Source organism: Callospermophilus lateralis, chromosome 2, assembly GCF_048772815.1.
Source record: "Callospermophilus lateralis isolate mCalLat2 chromosome 2, mCalLat2.hap1, whole genome shotgun sequence".
Taxonomy (NCBI): Eukaryota; Metazoa; Chordata; class Mammalia; order Rodentia; family Sciuridae; genus Callospermophilus; species Callospermophilus lateralis.
Window position 1 is genome coordinate 198928805 of NC_135306.1, and position 21621 is coordinate 198950425.

At 39.6% G+C, this 21621-nt stretch overlaps 2 protein-coding genes and 1 pseudogene across 2 annotated transcripts; all 3 read right to left on the minus strand.

Moving 5' to 3' along the window:
- Nucleotides 1-2199: 2199 nt before the first annotated feature.
- Nucleotides 2200-3138, minus strand: LOC143391861 (olfactory receptor 5B3-like). The gene has a single exon (XM_076844622.1). The coding sequence runs from the start codon at nt 3136-3138 to the stop codon at nt 2200-2202; it is 939 nt and encodes a 312-aa protein (XP_076700737.1).
- A 7862-nt stretch (nt 3139-11000) lies between these two features.
- On the minus strand, nt 11001-20952 carry LOC143391862 (glycine N-acyltransferase-like). Its single transcript, XM_076844623.1, has 5 exons — nt 20875-20952; nt 17977-18084; nt 13248-13374; nt 11778-11949; nt 11001-11403 (listed from the first exon to the last, which is right to left on the minus strand). Exons 1-5 carry the CDS (start codon nt 20950-20952, stop codon nt 11001-11003), a joined length of 888 nt encoding a protein of 295 aa, XP_076700738.1.
- LOC143392130 (RING finger protein 11 pseudogene) lies at nt 14832-16077 on the minus strand (annotated as a pseudogene).
- Nucleotides 20953-21621: the final 669 nt, after the last annotated feature.

Below are 21621 nucleotides of genomic sequence, written 5' to 3' on the forward strand. Positions count from 1 at the left end.
AATGTGACCATTGCTAAGCTGCTCCTATCCCTGGCTGTTTTGTTCTGCCAGTTGGCAGCTGTGAGTGATCTTTGTTTGCCTAGGTTCAAAGTCAAAAAATATGTGATGATTCACTGGAAATGGGATTTCTAGGAAATCCCTGGGTTCAAAAGTGGAGAGTTCCAGCATGGAGTGAGAATGCAGATAAAAGTATTTGGGCAAAGCAGAAAATAGGCTGTACTTCCTGAAGCATACCACATATCTGCCTAAAAGGTCTAGATCACAGATGATCACTACGGTCATCAATGAATCAAAATCCAATGAATGGATACAGCTTGACTCGAACCTGATTATTTTACTCATTCATTTAACAAATATTGAGAATATTTAATACATATTTTAAAGATACTGTGTTAATCAGCTTTTTATGACTGTGACCAAAATACCTGAGAAAAACAACTTAAAAGAGAAAAGATTAATTTTGGATCATGCTTTTGGTTCATGGTGGGCCAGCTCCACTGCTCGGGGCCTAAGGTGAGGCCGACCATCACAGCAGAGGGTGCAGCAGAGGAAAAACCTGCTCAGTGCATGACAATCAGAATGCAGAGAGAAAGAAGGGGTCCAAGGACAAGATATAGTCCCCAGGTACATGGCCCCAAGGAACCTCTTCTTCAAATTAGGTTCCACCTCTACAGTTTTAAAACCCTCCCAAAGTTCCTTTTAGAATGTGAATTGATTGATGGATTAACTCACTGGTGACTGTAGCTCCCTCATGATCCTTCACTTTCCAAAAGCCCCACCCCCGAATGTTGCTGCACTGGGGACCAAGCCTTTAACACACAAGCCTCTGGGAAACATGTTGGATCTAAACAGTAACAGGTGCTGTTACAGAATTGTGTAAGCAAAACAGATGAATTATCAGTCACAGTGGCTCACATCTGTAATCCCAGTGGCTAGGGAGGCTGACACAGGATATCATAAGTTCAAAGCCAGCCTCAGCACCTTAGAGAGGCCCTAAGCAATTCAGCAACTCAGTGAGACCCTGACTCTAAATAAAATAACAAATGGGCTGGGGATGGGGCTCTGTGCTTAAGCATCCCTGGGTTCAATCCCTGGTGCCAAAACAAACAAACAAAAAAACAGATGAATTGACTGCTCTCACGGAGTTGAAAAATAACGGAGATGATAAATAACAAACAAATGAAAGAATAAATACCCAATAGGAAAGTGTGGTGAGGACTACTAGGAATAATGCAGGAATAACACAGAGACCCAAATGTAGTGAGGGGAACTTCTACACAGTGGGAAGAGCAAGCCCAAGTACCCTGAGGTGAGCATGCCAGGGGTGGTGGAGAAATATCAAGGAGACCCTGTAAATGACCTGGGGACAAAGACTGGGAGTGACAGGCATTGATGTGACTCCACTGAATTAAGAGTTAATGAGCAGCATCCCAAAGCTCGTACGGAGAGAAAAAGACCGAACATTATCAATATCAGGGCATTTATAAAATAATGTGGATGTTGGGAGACATATATATAAATTTTAAATTCTTGTATTTTTTTTCTTCACTTTTATTTTATATCTGATTATTTTATCCTTTTGAAAGGTGTAATGAAAAAATATAGGTTCTATAAGATGACTCAGTCAAGGCAGAAATATTAATTCATTTAAGATATTTTAGCTCTGTGTCTCTTAGTAAAATATGCCAATAATATGAGCACATATTTACATTTAAACAGTTACTCAACTAATCAAAAAAGTAACACTAGTCATAAATTGATATTCAATATCCCAACTATTTAAATTATTTGGAGTAAACACTAGCAACCAGTTACCTCCAGATAAGTCCACTCTCATGTGTATTTGCCAACATGAATTGCATGACACACTTATGCTATTGGGTTGTTTTGCCCCGTTTTATACGTATTTTAGTAGCCGAATATAACAGAGGAGATGCATATGGAAAGTAAATAAGTCAACTCACCATAATCATCATTTTTAACAAGCATAACAAAACATTGTATATTTCCTTTTAGCCAACCTCATTCAGGTATTATATTTCCAACATTTGTTTCCTTTTTCTTAAAAACAAAGGTTTGAGAGTGAAGGGTGCCAGATCTGGAATTTAACATGAGTGTGGGCCTTACAACCTCACTGGGAGCCTGGAGAACATCAGAGAGGAATGGAGCTAGGTTACCATGCATGCTACCAGGTTCAGTTCACAGTCCTAGGGAATATTTCACCTTCTCCACAACCTTCTTGAATGCACTCTTCACTTCTTTGTTCCTGAGGCTGTAGACCACAGGGTTCAACATGGGGATGACCATGGTATAAAACACAGATACGATTTTGTCTGTGTCCAGGGAGTGACTGGAGCTGGGCTGCAAATACATGAAGATAAGAGTCCCATAGAAGATGGAGACAGCAGTGAAATGAGAAACACAGGTGGACAGAGCCTTCTGGTATCCTGCGCCTGAGCGCATCTTTAGGATGGTGAGAAAAATGAACATGTAAGATATCAAGATAACAAGGAGAGCAGAACAGATCACAAGGCTGGCTGCATAAACAAGAACCATCTCACAAACATGTCTATCAGAGCAAGAGAGAACCATGACTGCTGGAACATCACAGAAAAAGTGATGCACCACATTGGACTTACAGAAGGAGAGACTGAACGTGTCCCCAGTGTGGATGGAGGCATTCAGGAAACCTCCAAGGTAGCAGCCTGTGGTGAGACAAGCACATGCACCTGTCGTCATGGTGGTGGTGTAGTGCAGGGGCTTGCACACTGCAGCATAGCGGTCATAGGCCATCAAGGCCAAGAGGAAATTTTCTGCAGTAGCAAAGGCAGCAAACAAGAACATCTGAGCAGCACACGCATTATAGGAGATAACTGTGTCTCCTAGAAGGAGCCCAGCCAAGACCGTGGGAGTGACAGCTGAAGAGTAGCAGATGTCCACCAGAGACAGGTTACCAAGGAAAAAGTACATGGGAGTGTGGAGACGGGAGTCCAGGAGGATCAACAGGATCATGCCCAGGTTCCCAGCCACATTGATGAGGTAGATGAGGGTGAACATGATAAAGAGGGGCACCTGTAGTCCTGGGGCATTGGTGAGTCCTAGGAGGATGAACTCTATCACTTCTGTCCTGTTCTCCATCAGAGTTGTTTGAGAATCAGGAGATGCCCTGTAGCAAGTAGAATGAAGGAACAGAACATAAAATGCAGTAGAGATTTCAGTGAGATTGACATGTTTTTGTACTATAGGAATTATTTATCACAATAATATTTTTTTACAATGTTCTTTATATCTAAAACATGAGGCTTACCATTAAATTTATTAGTTATTTTAAAATACATTATGTGTATTCACTATCTATAGAGTTCAAAATGTTGAATTAAGGGTCACAAGAAATCATCTCTCCATCTAAAAAATCTTATATATGTGTAAACTGAAATTTTGAAAATTCAATGAATTAGACAACATGACAATTCTGAAATTATTAAATTAACCAGTTTATCTTTTCCTGTCCTAGTAAATTCATAGACTGCTGTGCAGCTAATGTGCCAGGAATTATTCCAGATACTTTCACATCTATATTCCCTGATTTCTCCACAAGTTTATTAAGTTGAATAGTTGTTACTTTCATTTAGATTTTGAGACACCAGAGGTTGAGTAATACATTCATGTTTACAGAAGTATTAATTGGTAAACCAAGCTTTAGTCTCTGACAGAATGTTTATCCAGTTAATTGATCTAAAATTAAGTTGCAATTTATAATTATTCAATGTTTCCATTGGGTCAAGCTTAGAATTTGGAACGTCATAGTGAATTAGCTGAGAGATGTATGTAGTGGAGTGATGAGAAACCTGGGGCCACAGAGGTGTGTATAAGCAGCATAGATGATTCTGGCAGGGGAGGACATAGCATCAGGTACAGAACCTGGGCTCTGGACAGAGACATGTGTCCCATCTACATTTACAAGCTCAGAATCCTGGTACTAACCTAACTTCCTTGAGCCAGATTTTTTTAAAATCTACTACAATAACAAAAACAGCAAAAAAGATAATTAGTCCTCCTTCAAGAGGTTGAATGGATTGTGAGACAATCCATTGTTTTTTCTAATGAGTGAAATGGGATGTGTTTGGCACAGCTGGCCAGCTGCTAGCTGTACTATTCTTGTGCAGAAGGAACCCTGGCCTGTATGTGGGTTGAGAAATGAGGGTGGTAACACATGGGGCTTCAGCTTTGGATGCAGTCTGAAGTCTCAAAACCTCCCTCTTTGGCTTTCACACACTAGGCACATGGATTTTATGCATGCTCCAGTAACAGGCACTCCCTTGGTGGTCTGGCTTTCTGACTGGCTGCTCTGTTGATTCCATGTGAGCTGTTCTTTTTCCTAATGTTTTCCTTGAAATCTGTATTCCAGCCTGAGTTGAGTCTTTCTCTTTCTCATTTCTGCCATGTCATGATTAAATTGCACATTTTGAGAGTCAAAAATTCATAGTTTTTGGATTACCTTTAGCCTGAAGTCCTGTTTTGGTGGAAAGTCTATGCTTGAAGATTTTTATTTGAATGTTTTATAAAATAGCAACAGTTTTTATTTGAATTTTGAGCCTTTAGAAGTATCTCCATCCTCTGCCAACTTCTATTTCCTATTATTCTCCTCCTGCTTCATGCACAACTACACCTGACAAACCTAGACCATAAGGGCTGATGTTTGCCAAACCACATCTAGTATCACAACATATGAAAAGAGCTTTGTATATAAATATGCATGTGACTCGTGTGTGTGTGTGTGTGTGTGTGTGTGTGTAAAGTAGGTATTTTTATAATTTATTATTTGCCAATGAAGGCAATGGATTATTTATGAAGTTCAGTGATATTCTATAATTTCAAAGCTAGTATGAAGAAGATTCAAGATTTGATATTTAAACCCTGTTTCATTCCTAAGCAGAAGCCATTGCTTTTTCCCACATCACTGTCTACATGGGCAGATGGGTCAATAATGTAAAGATCAGATTATGGGATTTGGGGGATGTTAAAATGAAATTCTAATCTTACTAAAAGTCTTACAATTTTTATCTTGGAGGTTTTCCTCGACCATGGTTGCAGATTCCTATCAAATCTTCAGGACAGAAGAAGACCTGCATACACGAAAACTATATTAACACTGGTGACCAAAGATGCCCATTTAGTTTAAGGAAAGGTCATTTTACTCTGTTTATTTGTTACCTTCAATGAGAGGCTACCTGATGGCAAACAAATTAAAAGGCCCACCTACCCAAAGCCTCATCTATATAATTTGTTAATATTTTTAGATGGCAGGATACTAATGTTTCATTAATCTCATTAAACTCTCCAGTAATGGAATTTTAATATATATAACATTTTCACTAAAGTGCTTTAGAAAAACATTCAAAAACCCTTATCTTTGTGCTCAAAAAACTCAGGATTTATGTTATTATTACTTTTGTTTGGACTATAGTTTTCACTAAAAGTATATATTGAATAGAGAAGCTTACCTTGCTCCTTGAATAGGAGTGGCAGTCAATTCTGAATAGTATGTTTGAAATCAGAAATTCTTCCTTTGAATAATGCATAGATACTGTTGGAGAGGCTCTACTGCAAATAGCAATCAAAAGGTTTCAAAGTTCTTTGAGACAGCAAAAAAACAGGACAAAGACATACGTATGGTTTCAGGCCATCGATTTACCACACATTCTCTTTGTGTTCTTAGAGGACTCCATTGCTTTCTCCTTATTTGTAAAATAAAGATTTTAAAATGACATCTCCCACATAGTCCACAGAGTTGTGTTTGTAAGTAGCAAATAAAGGAAAGTACACAAAACAACTTGCTAACAGGTTGCTATTTTGAGGTCACTCAGTGCAATTTTTATCTTGGACATTTTCTTTGATGATGTGGCAGATTCCCACTGAATCCTCAGGTCAAAAGAAGACCTGCCTGCAATAACAAATATTAACATTCATATGAATAAGTGATGACCAAAGGTGACCCGTGTGCAGTCTGATCCTTTTAACATGAAATCACCAAGCTTCCTGCTGGACTTCAGAGGGCAATGCTCCTGAACCAGAGGGGAATTACAGAGATCTGAGCTCCCTGGGGTGTTCCCCAGGAGGCATCCTCATCCCACTTTCCTCAGGAAGAAGCAATTACACTTCCTGTTGGAACTCAGCTGGATATTTTGAGTGTACTCATATCTATTTGTGTCACTGTCATTTCTTTTTTTTACTCCTAATTAATGTGCAATTTACAAATAGTAATGTGTGCATGGTTTAGTACATGGTTCTAAAATATACTTCAATGCCTATCAATGTTACCACTGCTCTGATTCCTTTTGTAATAAATTTTTCTCAAGTTTATTTGTGGTCATGCCCATTTCCCACCCATGTACTTTGGATAATGATGTCCATCACATTCCTCCATCCTCACTAACCTCTGGCCCCTCCCTTCCCCTCCTACCTCTCTGCTCTATCTAGAATTTGTCTATTCCTCCCATGTTCCCCCTCCCTACCCCACTATGAGTCAATCACCTTATATCAGAGAAAACATTCTTCTGAAACATTTGTGAAGCGAATAGAGAGCCTACATCTTGGGAGCAAATTTTTACCCCTCACACATCAGATAGAGCACTAATCTCTAGGGTATATAAAGAACTCAAAAAGCTAAACACCAAAATAATAATAACAATAATAAATAACCTAATCAAAAAAATGGGTACTGAACAGACAGTACTCAGAAGAGGATATACAATCAATCTACAAATATATTTTAAAAATTCATCATCTCTAGCAATAGAGAATGCAAATCAAAACCACTCTAAAATTTCATCTCAACCCAGTCAGAATGGCAGCTATTATGAAGACAAACAACAATAAATGTTGGTGAGGATGTGGGGAAAAAGGTACACTCATACACTATTGGTGGGACTGCATATTGGTGCAGCCAATATGGGAAGCATTATGTAGATTCCTGGGAAAACTGGGAATGGAACCACCATTTGATCCGTCTCCAGAGTCTATACCCAAAGGACTTAAAAGCAGCATACTACCGGGCCACAGCCATATCATGTTTATAGTAGCACAATTCACAATAGCTAAACTGTGGAAGCAACCTAGATGTCCTTCAGTGGATTAATGAATAAAAAAAATGTGGCATATATACACAGAGGTGGGTTTTCTTCATCTGAGCCTCTTCTCACTATTTCCATGTCACACTCTACTTCCTTACTGGTCACACAGAATTCTTGGGGAGGGGGGGTGTCTTAGTTTGTACCCTTCTAGTAATGACAGCAGCTGAGCTGTGGCTCTTCCGTCTCCCCGTGGTGGTTAACATTCCCCCTTTCCTCACTGCAATGCAGGTGTTTTAAATGTCAAAGTCTCAAATGCTGAATCTCCTGGTTTTGCTTTGGTTTATCTTCAAACCAACACTATTTATAGGGGTCATAATACAGTGGGGTGGTATGTCTAATTAAAATATAGAAATATAATCTTTCCTATTGTTGTCAAAGGCACTGAAAAAACGAAACGAAGTAAAATAAGTAAAAGCCAGTTTCCACAAGTTGAGTTCCCCGGCTTAGTTTTCAAAGTACTTATGGTGATGGCAGAAGGCAGACGAAACTGATTTGGAATGACGTGAAGGAGACTACAGACAAAGAAGTTGGGAGCTGCACTTTGCTGAGCCATGTGAATGGGAAATGTACCCTTGAACACGTGGAGGACAGTGACACATCTCTCCAACACAGGAACTCTCTCAGGTCTCATTTCAAACAACCCAGGAGAATGTCCTTGCTGGCATCCAGAGGTCAGTGTTTCCCATGCAGGACACACGATAACTGAAGACATTCTTTTCCTTTATTAAAAAAAGAATCTCTAGTGTTTTCTAGTCGACAAGTTTTATGAGGAAGTGGTGAAAGTATTGTTTGGCATCCTTAAGTATTGGTAGCAAATCAAATCGTATTGTACCTCATTTTTTTTTTTTTTTTTTTTTTTGGTACTGGGGATTGAACTCAGGGGCACTCGGCCACAGAGCCACATTACCAGTCTTATTTTATTTAGAGACAGGGTCTCACCGAGTTCTTAGAACCTCACTTTTGCTGAGGCTGGCTTTGAACTCATGATCCTCCTGCCTCAGCCTCCCCTGGTGCTGGGATTATAGTGTGCATCACCAAAACCAGCTGGATCTCATTTTTAATGGACATAATATATCAATAAGTGATTACAGAATATAAACTCAACAGAAATCTTTTTTTTGGTACATTGATGTGTTCTGAGTGCATAGAACAGATTTAGTAGCCCATAATTAATACTGTAAAGATTTATATGTATTTTTGTGCTGTCAGCATAAAAAGCACTCTACAAATGAGAATCAAGAGATCTGAGAATGTGTGCCCTCTTTGACCTTGCCAATTCCAGACCAGAGAATTTTCCTTGAGAGAAGGAAGGAAGAAGTCAGGCATGGTGGATCACACCTGTAATCCCAGAAAAATGAGGAGGCTGGGACAGGAGGATCACTATTTCGACACTAGCTTCAGAAATTAGTGAGCCTGTTTTAGTCAGCTTTTTCGCCGCTGTAACTGAAGGACCCAACCAGCACAATTATAGAGGAGGAAGAGTTTATTTTAAGGCTTATGATTTCCAGAGGTCTTAGTCCATAGAAGGCAGGCTCCATTCCTCAGGGCTCTAGGTGTGGCTGAACATCATGGCGGGAGAGGGAAGCCGCTCACATCATGGTGATCAGGAAGCAGAGATGCAAATATATACAAATATATACAACAAAGCCACGCCCCAATTTCCACCTCCTCCAGCCACACCCTACCACTTTAGTTAATCCTATCAGGGATCAACTCACTAATTAGGCTAAGACTTTAACCCAATCATTTCTCCTCCAAACCTTCTTGCATTGTCTCACATGTGAGCTTTCAGGGGATACCACATCTAAACCATAGCAGAGACCCTGGCGTAAAATCAAAAATAAAAAGAGCTGGAGATGTAGCTCAGCGATAGAGCACTCCTGGGTTTAGTCTACTACAAAAAAGAAGATGGGTGGAAGGGATAAAAGAACAAAGAAAAAATAGTGAAGAAAAGAAGGCACAAAAAACTAAACTTTAGAAGTTCACCAGGCTTAAGTCAAGGATCCTACTTCAGTATGATGAAATATTTCTTGTCATCAAAATGGCAAATTTATAGAAGATGCTACAATTTCATGGTACACAGATTTACATTTTCACCAGAAAATACACTAAGTTGAGTGGGATATGAATTTTCATCTGCAGTTCCAGGGAATAAGACATATGCTACTATTTTTTGTAAACCAGTGGTTCTCAGAGCATGGTCCCTGAACTGACAGCATCATCATCACCAGGACACTCATTAGAAATGTAAATTCTGGGGTTCTTTCCAAGAAGAAACTGGGGCTGAGGCCCTACAGTCTGCATTTTAACAAGCTTCCTGGAAATTTCTTTTTCGGGGACAGGGTTGGTGGATGGGTCTCGCTATCTGCAGAGGATAGCCTTGAACTTCTAGGCTCCTGCCTCAACCTCCTGAGTACTGGGACTATGGGTGTGCACCAGCGCCTCCCCCCGGCTACAATGCCGGGTGGTTATGATGCACTCTTAACTTTGAGAACTACTCTCTAAAACAGCTTTTCTCAACCAGAGGCAATTTTGCCTCCAGGCACATTGTCATTATGTGGAGATAGATGTTCTCAGTGACCAAAAGGGAGATGGAGGATGCTATTGGCTTCTAGTGGGTAGAGGTCAGGAATCCAGCTAGCATCCTACAATCAACAAATATTAGATAGTCCAAAATGTCCATTGTGCAAGTGCAGAAAAACCCTGCTCTAAACTGGGTCTCCTCTTGACTGCGCAGAAAATTAAATCTTAGCCATTATTTTGGAGATGGGTAGATGGGGTAGGGCTTCATAATCTCCAATGTCAAAGACTAATTTTGGGTTTAGGTATACCTGAGGGAATAAGTTCTTAATCCAGGTGATCACCCTCATTCCAGAACTCTCTCTGCTGCCTAGTGTGGGGTGGGTTGTTGGTGGGGGGGAGAGTGCTATTTCTCTTGAAGAGTGAGAAAGGAGACTCTCAGCAAACCTGTCCCAACCAAGAAGAATATCTCTCCTGTTGTTGCCACCCACAGGAACTCTCCCACAAGGCAATTACCTGAACATCATAGAGTTCCGCCATCCTGTAGTAATGGGCCAAGGTCAAGAGAGATAGCAGGGATCTGTGCTGCCCTCCATTCCCCTCCACTCCTATCTCTTCTCAGTAAATGTCCACCTCCCTGGGTCTTGATCCACCTTCCCATCTTCTACTTTCCCTCCCCATCATGAACCACTTTGCATAAACTTGTGTAATCAAGGGTAAAAATCACTTTATTACTTGATAGTTTCAGTGGGTTTGGGAAGCCACATTGGATCATTTTTCCTGGGGTGGGAGCTGGGAGAGGACAAGTTAAAGGAGTTAGTCTTTTTTTCTTAACAATTCTTCTTGCTATGTCATGTATATTGTGTTTAGCCTAATCGCCCATATAATTTGTGTGGCATATATTTAATGTACCTATAAAGCAGCAAACAGAGGAAAAGCTACTCTCTAAAGATCTAATGAAGAAAGCCCACTTGCTGATCACTGAAGGAAAAGCCATAAACAGAAAGAGAAATAAGTCATAGCGGCCAGAAAATATTATCAAGGATCTTCTGACCCACTCGTTACGAGTTCCAGAAAAAGTAATTTGGAACATTATGTAGCTGATGAAGGATGCGGTGTTAAATCACAGGGGTTCAATACAGCAGCAACATTTTCTGCTTCTATCTGGGGAACCTAAGGGGAGTCCATGAGTGATTTGAGCCCAGGGACAGGAAAGTCCTGTTGACCATTCACACTCCTTCTGCAGAGCCCAAACAGGAGCCCTGACTGCTGATTCAGTGTATTATTTCTTTCTTCCTGCCATTCACTCCAGGCCCATCCAACACCAAGTTGTGTTCAGCGCCAGCTTCACATTGGCGAACAGAGCCACTGGTTCCAGGCACAAGACATGGGGATGTGTTGCAGAGTGTAGCTCATTTTTTGCATAGCTGTGTTGGTGCTGACTGTGTGAGAATAAACAGGAAACCCACGTTTGGCCATTTCCTGGGCCTGCATATAGACAGCATAGGTGACGAGGCCCTGGGTACGGTACTCAGGCAGGGTACCTCCCATTCGCGTTTCTCCAGTGTAGTCCATTAATGTCCAGGACACTGGGTTCCCCTCAGGCCCCAGCAAACAGGAGCTCGGGAAGTTCTGGATACAGCGCTCAATGAATTTCTGGCTTCTCTCATTGCCACCAAAATGCCAGAATTGATTCACCAAGGCAGCGTGGGGAATACCCAGGGATGAGATTTTAAACTTCTCTTGGTTGCTATGGAGAGAAAGAAAAGCCCATGAGGATAAAGGTGTGTATTTGTTCTTACCTCAACAAGCTGGAGAGACAGAGAAGGAGACACAGCGAATGCAAGTCCTAGAGTATGGAGAGCCTGTGATGCCCGGGGACAGAGAGGAGGCCAGCGTGGCCGGAGGAAGCGAGCAAGAAGAACAAGCTTAGCAGACCCAGGACTCACTCACTCTAGGTGGGGAGGAAGGTAGTCTGAGTTGCTCTTTTTTAAAAGATGATTCTTACCACTTCATGGAACACTGATTGTTCCGAGGAAAGAGAGCAAGCAGGGCGAGAAGGCAGGACCCTGCTTAGAGGCAGAGTCGAATGAGCAGGGAGAGTTGGCATTTTATCAAACTCACATGGCCTTGGGCTTGCCATCACCAGGTGATAAAGTCTTTGTATCCAGCAGGGAAGGGATTAGTTTCTTGATGGTTTCAGCTGCGATGAAGAGAATGTTCTCTGAGCGTTCGATTTTCAAAGATTTCATAGCTGCAAGATTTTGTATTGCCTCATTCAGGCTCGACTGGCAACCTAGATGGGTGTAGGAGGAGAAGTAAAGATGAAAATCCCTTTGAGAGAGAAGCTCTTCACGGGAGGAGGAAATGTCACATTTAGGGTCAGAAAACCATGGTCCTGGGCTTGGTGTGGCCACCATGTGAATGGTCATCTAGTTTCAGGATTTTTGAAAATTTCCTGTTTTATATAAATAAAAATTAAGTCCAGGGACGAATTCATACATGGTCGTGTTGTGAGTGGTGATATCAAGATGGGAACAAAGTTTTCTGGGCTATATAATCATGTAGTTTTGATAATCAAAGAGTTATTAAAAAAAACAATAGCCAACATCTACTGAGCCATGTTCCCAATGTGAAGGATTATTTCAGTAATAACACCATTTGAGCTCATCTCCTGGTATCAATTCCCTGGAAGTGTTCACTCCTGCACTGTGTCCGACATTTAATAAGTGACTTGCATCTACTAATGAAAAGAGCAAACTGAATGCAGAGAAGGCTTAAAGCACTTGCCCTTGGGGATTTCCCTCTCTTTTTGATCTTGTTTATCTGGAGACCAATATTATAAAAGTAGCCTAGGCTGGCTTATAGGAGACACGTGCTTCTATCATGATGTCACTAGAACCCAAAACCAGTACTGCAGGACAGCCAGAATCATCATTCAGACATCCTATCAACTCAGGGTGTGTGATATATATACCTAGAAGAGATCAGCAGAGGAACTGCCTGGCAAAGCCCAGCTCAGATGGTTGATTCACTTACCTAGGAGCTTTGTTATGCAGCAAAAATTAACTGACACATCTTGGTATTATACTAAGCTCTTCTTATTCACAATCTCGTTTGTTTGTTTGTTTATTAGTGCTCTGTGCTGTACATACCATTATTCCTCTCATTTTTCTAAGTGAAGAATATAATCTTAGGGAGGAGAGGTCACTTTGCTAGAGTCACGGAAACTATTAGGCAGATGCCATCCTAGACAGCCTGATTCCAGAGGGCATACTGGGAGATTCTCTACGGCACAATGAATTGCTGTTCTGACTTCAGGAATGGGAGGTGAAACTCTGCTCTGACATCCGGTAAGCCCAGTAAGCCTAAGGGTCATCTGTGAAAGATGCCATAAATTCTTGATAATAGGAATTACATTATGGTTGTCCAAATGAAACACATTCTTTCCCATATTTGAGGATTTTTTGCACCTTTACAGGTATAGGGTCAAAAAACTGATGGCAAGTGAGGATCTGTTCTTTGAAGGAGAGATGTATGAACCACTTGGGGACTTGATCAGGACACAGCGGTGAGTCCATTCCTCTCACTTACTCTGAATCTGCAAATGCTGTTTCCAATTGATCACTTCTGGAGAACCAAGGAATTCCTGACAGTTCTGGGGATCCTTGGAGTAGACTTGGTAAGTATTGGTGTATTGATCAAGGTCATCTGTCATATTCTATTGCCATTGGGAAAAGGAGAAAGAACACATTCCTTATAATTTGTGATGGCAATGTTAGTTCCATTGTCTGACACTTTTAAGTAACAAAACATTGCTATTTTTATTGGTGCAATTGAATTATTTCTGAGCCATTTACATCATGAGATCAAGATCAGAGATTCAAATATTCAATTGGTGATGAAAAATTCCAGAACAATATTATTCTCTATCCTTATGTTACATTGATATTTCAAATCAAACATTCAACCATTTAGACAGTATTATTCTATACTCCAATCATTCTGATCAAAAAAGAAAAGGGAACAATGAAGGAAAACTTCTGCTGCAAAAATACAATTCAAATACTTTCAGAACTCACAGACTAAGAACATGACAGTATTAAATTTAATTAAAGATAATGGGATTAATATTCCCATCCATATGTAATAAAATCATACTGGAAATGCTTTCATTGAAAAATATCACAGTTAAAACTGTATTTTGAGAAAAACAAATAAGCCTCATATTCAGAAAGATCCCTTCAAAGTATTAAACAACAGATAAAATTATTTGGAAAAAGAAGACAGAGGAAAATATTATCACAACGAGGGTAGAGTTAGAAAACTTTAAAAAAATTAGTTGGAAAATGCTACAAAAAATTCACTCATGAGTCAGCTATGACATTACTGACAAATTTTGTTGCTTAAGATTATATGTAGCCAGCACAGTGGCGCACACCTATAATCCTAGAGGCCCTGGAGGCTGAGACAGGAGAATTGCTTGTTCAAAGCCAGCCTCAGTAACTCAGTGAGACCCTAAGCAACTCAACAAGACCCTGTCTCTAAATAAAATACAAAAAAGGGCTGAGGATGTGGTTCAGCGGTAAAGCGCAATTCCCCAGGACCTAAATAAATAAATAGATAGATAGATAAATAAATAAATAAAATCTAAGATGATGAATTCCATTTTTAATAGAAAAAAAAAGAACTGTACAAATAAGCCTCAAACTATTCTTTTGTATGTGCCAGTGAATGTAGTTTTTAATAAAACTTGGACCTAAATACTAGTAACTTCAGAAAAGAATTTGGGTGGAGAGGAGAAGGTATTTCATTTAGGAAAAATAACCACTCTCTTTTTTCTAATATTCAACACACACAATTTAAACGTACAGAGCTTCTGTAATACTTTAAAAAAATTCCTTGTACTGAAGCAATAACAAGATCCAGCTACAGTTACATTTTTAAACACTGGGTCAAGACTTTACATAAAAAACACCACTGTACTTTTCCCTCTTAAATTCCTAAAATATCACATACTTTCCTCAACATCTGCAGCCATCCAGGAATTTTTAGGAAACTTATGCACGATCTTAAATCCTAATCCCTGATTCTTTGGGCTCAGTGACAAAAGATCAGAACCACCCAAAATGATGGTTCAGTGGAAGTCAGAGGAGAGACCCTGGCTCAGTCAGCCTCCTAGGTTGAAAGGAGCACTGTGTCAACTGGCTTCATGCAGGACGGGCACAGGGTGGATCTCACCAACCAGTCAACTACACAGTCCAGGTAATGTGCATGCACAGCAGAAGCCTAACTGGTCTCTATAAGCAAGGTCCGTCGTACAGATCACACACTCCAGGATCTTTTGATCTCTCTCTTCTAGGGTCATAAACTCCTTTAGGTAGGTGCTGTACAAGGCCTATTTTTTGAACTTTCCTAATTTGTTTCTCTTTTAGTCAGCTCAGTTGCTATCCGAGTCTGGCTAGGTATCGGATGATAAACTGCAACTGGAACTTGTTCCTGACGAGGTGGCAGTGGCTCCTGATCTGCCTCTGTCCCCTCACCAAGGCTATTGGGTAGGACTGAAACTCATGAAGCTGGGAGATAGCATCCAAGGTAGGGGATTGGAGGCACGTTCCCCATCTTCCTAAACTGGGGTGTGTGATCTCTTACCTGTGTGCTGTTCTGACGTCTTCTCTGTATTTTCATATTCTTTTTGTTTTTATTTTGTATTCTTTTAATACTTTTCATTGTTTTTTTAAATTATAGGTAAAATTATATGTACTTATGTACAACATGTTTCCAAGTACAATCACACATCACTTAACAATAGGGGTATGTTGTGAAAAATTCATTGTCAAGAGAGTTTGTTGTGCAAACCTTGTAGATTATGTTTACACAGATGAAAATGGCTAAAAAATTTTATGCGACCACTGTCAGATACAAAGTCTGTCACTGACTAGAAAGTCATTATGCAAAGCATGACTGTGTATATGCAAGTGGCATGATTAAATCCAGCTAATTTACATATGCATTATCTCACATAGTTATCAATCCTGTGGTGAGAAACTTTAGGTCCAGTCAAGTGTATTGTTTTTGAGAATAAAAAACAATGATTAACTGTAGTCACCATGTTGTCCAACAGCTCTATTAAATTTATCCCTCCTATCCAACTGTAATTTTGTATCATTTGACCAACATTACCCTACCCCAACCCCCCAACAACCACCTCAATGCCTGGCAACAGCCATTCTACTCTCTGTTCCCTATAAGATCAACTTTTTCAGATTCCATATAAAAGTGAGATGGTATGCTATTCGTCTGTTTGTACCTGGTTTAGTTTACTTAACTTATATTTATGTTCATCCACGTTGTTGTGAGTGATAGGATTCTTTCATGGCTGAACAGTATTCCGTGGTGCATATAAACCACACTTTTCACCCATTCATCCGTTCATGACACTGCCAGGTTAATCTCAGTGACCCTGGGTGTTGGACAGCCCCTAGCAACAGCAGGTTACAGCAGACCCTGGGTTTCTGGAGCTCTGCAGTGGCACATTACCCTGGTGGCCCTGGGCTGGTTTTGTGCTTCAGCACTGTGACTACTGTAGCAATCCTGGGCTTGTGACCACACCAGAAAACCTGCCCAGAACCTCTGAAAGGACTGACTATTGAAGGGCTTTTCAAAGTCTGTCCACAAAGACTGGAATAAGTCCCTACTTTTTTAAAAACACAAAAATCAAGGATCAAGACCAATCAGGGAAACATGACATCAAAGACCAAAATTGGACCTAAAGAAATGGAGAGTATGAACTACCTACAGATTCAAAATAACTGTTTTAAGGAAACTCAGCAAAAAAAAAAAAAAAAAAAAACAGCCAAACAAAAAATCCAGAGAAACAATTCAACAAGTGATCAGAACAAGAAATGTAATAGTAAAATTGATATAATAAAAAAAAGGACACAGAAATCCTGGAGCTAAAATATTCAATGAATGAAATGAAAAAAATTCAATAGAGAGCACCCATAGAAGAACTGACCAATCAGGAGAAAGAATTTTTTAACTCAAAGATAAGTTATTTGAAAACATATCATCAGAAAACGATCTGAAAATGAAATCAATAAAACAATTCAGTTCACAATAGCATCAGAAATATTCAGGAACAAAGCATATCTAGAAAGTTGTAACATCCATAAAATAAATTGATGCAGACACAAATAAATGGAAAGATATCTTTCTGGAACAGGATTAATTCTGTTAAAATTTCCATACAACCCATTGTGATTTACTGATCTGATGCAAATTCTACCAGAATAGTCACAATATGGAGATCAACCTGGCAGTGGTGTGGGATGGAGATCAAATCCACTACTCAGGCCTGAAGCCTAGTGTTGGGAGATGTCACCTGGTCCAGGATAAGTCTGAAGGCTCAGTCCTGTAGGTATTCCTGGAGTTTGGAATGTTGAGGTCTATGTGGTTATGATTTTTTTTAATTTTTTGATAATGGGTCCCACATTGGGGTCCAAGGCAAAGTCCTGTCTTTACCTCCTCTCTTTCCCCTGAGCAGAGAGTAGCTCTCTCTACACTATACTCCACGAAGCTGGGGGCATGGAATGTTCTTCCCACCCTCTTCAATGTGGTCTTTTGTTATTATTGTGCTACAGCCAGGTAGTGTGATTTCTCACCTGGTTTGCTTAGCTGTGGTGAAGGTACTTTTGGGCAAAGATAGTCATTCAAATGGGTGTTTCTAGAGGGGAATGGTTGCTGGAGACACCTGTTCCACCATCTTGCTTCACCTAATCCCCTATTTTTGGAAATTTTAAAATAAGCATATGGATTTTTATCTTTGAATTATATTAACTATTTAGTTTTGTTAATTTTAGGTCTTTCCCTTAGCTGCATATGGAAACTATAGCATTGAAACTTAGTGCTTTAGAGTTAACCTGACACATTGTGCTCTATCATATTTTCATAGTCCCACCCTTTTGATTATCTCTGGTGAGAACATATTCTTTCCATTCTTGGCCTGACAAAAATATACTTACCTACAAAATCAAGTTTAGATGAGACCTCCAACCAAAAGTGTCTCTATCATTACTCTGAAGCCTCCTCCTGGAGCCTTGATAGTAAAAGTTAGTCAACTTTTACTTGAGCTATTTCTGTTCCATCGTATCTCACACCAAGTTGTAATCTTCCTGTTTATCGGTCTTTTCCTCCAGGATGTAACATTATTGAGAATGGGGACTTGTTTGACAACACCGTGATGGAATTCTGAATCTCTAGGTTTTACACACTGCCAGATACATGGTAGGCACACAGAAAATATGACCATCTGGCACCTTACCTGTTCCTGAGGGCGGATAACCACCGTATTGAAATCAGGCCATTTGTCTACTAAAGCCTTTAGGTTGAATGGGTTTCCATGGTTCATGTGAAATACAGTCCCATAAACCTGCAGGATTCCATAGAAGAGAGGTCAGATATCAGAAGGGAAAGGCAGAGTGTCCTGTTTGATCAGGACAAAGGTCACTCCTATACATGGTGACATTATGGAAGTCAAATGAGAATCTAGGTCAAACAATCTCCATCTTCGACTTTTTTTTAACTTCAATTAATAGGAGCTTTTTCTTTCCATTAAATATTAATCATAGGTCACGTAGCAAAAATATTTGCACAAATAAAATGAATGACTTTAGGAAAACCATCCTTTACTATAGGATTTAGTATCGTGTTTTTCCAAACTTTCTTCTATTTATACACAGAGGCATACAATTATAAAAATGAAATTACTGATACTCATTGTTTTGCCCACTGAACATATTATAGACATATTTTTAACCTGTTTTCAATTTTTTGCTTTCACACCTAATTCTTCCTGGAACATGCTTGCCCAGGAATTTTTGCCTGGGTACCTGACATTTTCCTAGACTCTCCAAAAGGGTAATTTTTGCTTCAAAAGTCATGTACATGTTTAAAATTCTTTAACAAATCTTCCCATATTGCCCTCTAGAGGGTTAAATAAACTTCCACCAACCAACAGTACCAATACCTCGTGTTCAAGAGAATGGACTTTGGGTTCTCATAGACTGGATTCCATCTTGGATCCTCACCCCTGCCATGTTGTACAGGTAATAGGGAAAGAGGATGAAAGAGAGAGACCAGGATGAATGAGAGCAAAGCTGTAAACAGTTAAGTGTCCTTGTAGTTCTGAGGTTGGAGAAAGCAGTTGTAGATCAACACAGACCTCATGAAAGTTGGGAAGATAAGAGTTCAGCAGATATGAGCATGAAAGTAGGCTAGTGACCCAAGATCAAGGGGTGCAGTACACTTGATTGATTCCCATGATGAATAGACAATGGCCAAAACTATACCAGTATCCTACCCTACTGCGGCTGTTCACCCCATATGAACTACTGATGTTAGACCAAGGAAAAGAGAAGACATACAACATTTCTAAATTACTTAAAATTAAATGATTAGTTAAACTAAGTTGTAATTAACTAGACTTTTTTTTCCTACTGAACTCAGAACATAATGAGTGGAACACAGTGAGGCAGCTAGTACAATTTGAGTCATTTGGAGTTGATACCTGTACTTATTTATTATTAATATTTTTTATATATTTTATATTAATAATGTTTATTATTTAATATGTAAAAGAATAGATAGACATTTTCTCAACTGGGTTTAAAGTAAGGATTGTGTGAGACCTGTACTCATTCAATCCTTACTTTAAACCCAGTTGAAAAAATGTCTATCTATTGATATATATATATATATATATATATATATATATATATATATATATTACCCAACATACAAATACAAATATTATTGATTGCCATTCAGGGAGAATGTATTTATTTAATATACAACCAAAGTGGAATGCTATTCCTTCATAAGAAGTAAGGAGCCAAGACAGCCCCCTCATCTCACCACAGCTCCAACAAAAGACCACTGGGAAACACCACGAATTTCCACAAAATGTTGAGTCCTACTACCACAAGAAATAGAGAAATTTAAATTACAAAATTCTATCCTAAAGCCATTAAAAAATTTTTTTTATCCTGGGATATTTTTCAAAATAGTCACTCATGAAAATATCTCAGGCTGGTGTCCATAGACTGTCTAACTGATGGAGTCTCCACAAAAATAATCCTGCTGCTCAGGCAAAGGCGTTGAATATTAGGTAATATTGACTCTTATTAGCAGAGGCTGCCGAAAAAGGGGGCCTTTCGTTTTGAGGGGTTCTTTTTAACATTATTTTTAGATGAGTTGATTTGAAATAATTCTGGCGGTAATTAAAAAACAGGACCAGTTGTTTCATTAATTGATTTCTAATAAATGCATATATAATCTTCAAATAAAAATGCTAATATTTCTCTCTTTTTGTCAGAGGGGAATAACAAACCTGTTAGAAAATGAGGAAATTTGATGTCCATCTAAAAACGTATGTATTTTATAGGAGCGTCTTATAAAGCAATACAAATCTAGAATTAATTTTCCTCTAAGTAAAGTAGACACACACACACACACAGTTATACTTAGGCTCTGCTAGAGTAGCTCATTCCCCTTTCATTGCTAATGAAAAACATGGGCAAGAATCTAGATCTTATAAGTTGCTCTTACATAGTTCCGGAAGTGAACACTTATATGTGTGTGTTTTTATTTAATTCAAGATTTCTGATCAATTTTACTAGGTTAAGGGAGATACTGGGAGCCAGGCCCAAATGGCTGAATAATACACATTCAGTTCAGAGCAATTAAGAAATCCAAGTCAAAAGAGAAATCAGCCTGTTACTGATTTCCAAGAGACTCTGACGGTTAACCTCTCACCTGGCAAGCGTTCTCCTAAAGTGAACAAGTTAAACATTAACATGCAATCTCACCTAAACGTTGGATCTCAAGTGTTGTTATGGAATGATGAAAAGGATCCAGGGGAGACATTTTTCAGTTGGCTCGGAATGAAAGGCAGTGTTTGGGCTCAGGAACACCTGTGTCCGTGCCATAGCTTTGTGACGCACTGTTGGGGGCATACGGGGCAGATCATCGGGCCCTCATTTTCTTACCCATAACATGGACATAATAGCAAATGTCTTGTAAAGAGGTAGTAAAACTTAAGGGAGAGGAAATACAAAGCAGCGCCTGGCTCCCAAATGGGTGCAGCGTGAATGTGGGTCTCCTTTCCTCCCTTTCCCATCACGCTTCTCTTCCTGCCTCCCCACAGCAGTTCCACTGTCACCTTTATGGATTCAGGAAGGCTCTTCCTCAGGGATTTCTCCAGGGTCTGCAGCATCTGGGCACCTTGCAGCGGGAACATCGTGGAGGACACCTTAGCCTAGAGAGAGAACCAAGGAGCAACCAGGAATGAGAGGAGCGGGAGGAGATCCAGAAAGGAGCGTGGCAAGGTCAGTGTTAATGGCCAAGTCTTTCTCCATCATCTCCTCCCTGAAGTCCTCACCAACCCCAGGGGGAGATAAGACTGGCAGGAAGCTGAGGATCCCTTTCTGAATTTTTCATTTCCTTTTCTCACCCTTCGATTAATTCTACTCACCAGTTTCACTTTAAAGTCATAAGCACATTTAAAAAAAATACATACCACATCTTTTAAATTTTAGTTTCTATTAGTGATTCTCTTGGCCCCTCCAGTAACAAGCTGTGTAACCTTGGGAAAGTTACTCAACCTCTCTATTCCTTGGTTTCTTCAAAAGTAGTGGGGATAACAGCACTATCTCACTCAGATAATTTTGTGAAGATTAAATGAATGAATACACATGAAGTGTTTAGTAAAAGTTTTGGTAGAGGAGAAATTACTAGGTAAAAAAAAAAAAACAGCATTTTTACAAATCTGACTTATTCCATTTAATAGGACTAACCCGAACATCACATTCTAACTACAAAAAGAAAAAAAAATGGAAAGAGGATGTGTCATTGTGTTCTGTACTGGAACGGTGATATTTGGAGCTTGGGAAAGTAAGTGCTAAACTCC

Bases quoted from the DNA above. Each gene is read 5' to 3' on its own strand.
- LOC143391861 (XM_076844622.1), bottom strand. From the start codon at position 3,138: ATGGAGAACAGGACAGAAGTGATAGAGTTCATCCTCCTAGGACTCACC.
- LOC143391862 (XM_076844623.1), bottom strand. From the start codon at position 20,952: ATGTTCCCGCTGCAAGGTGCCCAGATGCTGCAGACCCTGGAGAAATCC. The intron at 18,085-20,874 runs GTGACAGTGGAA...GGAATCCTGCAG, and splicing joins GCCTTCCTGAATCCATAAAG to GTTTATGGGACTGTATTTCA. The intron at 13,375-17,976 runs GTAAGGTGCCAG...CAATGGCAATAG, and splicing joins TTATCCGCCCTCAGGAACAG to AATATGACAGATGACCTTGA.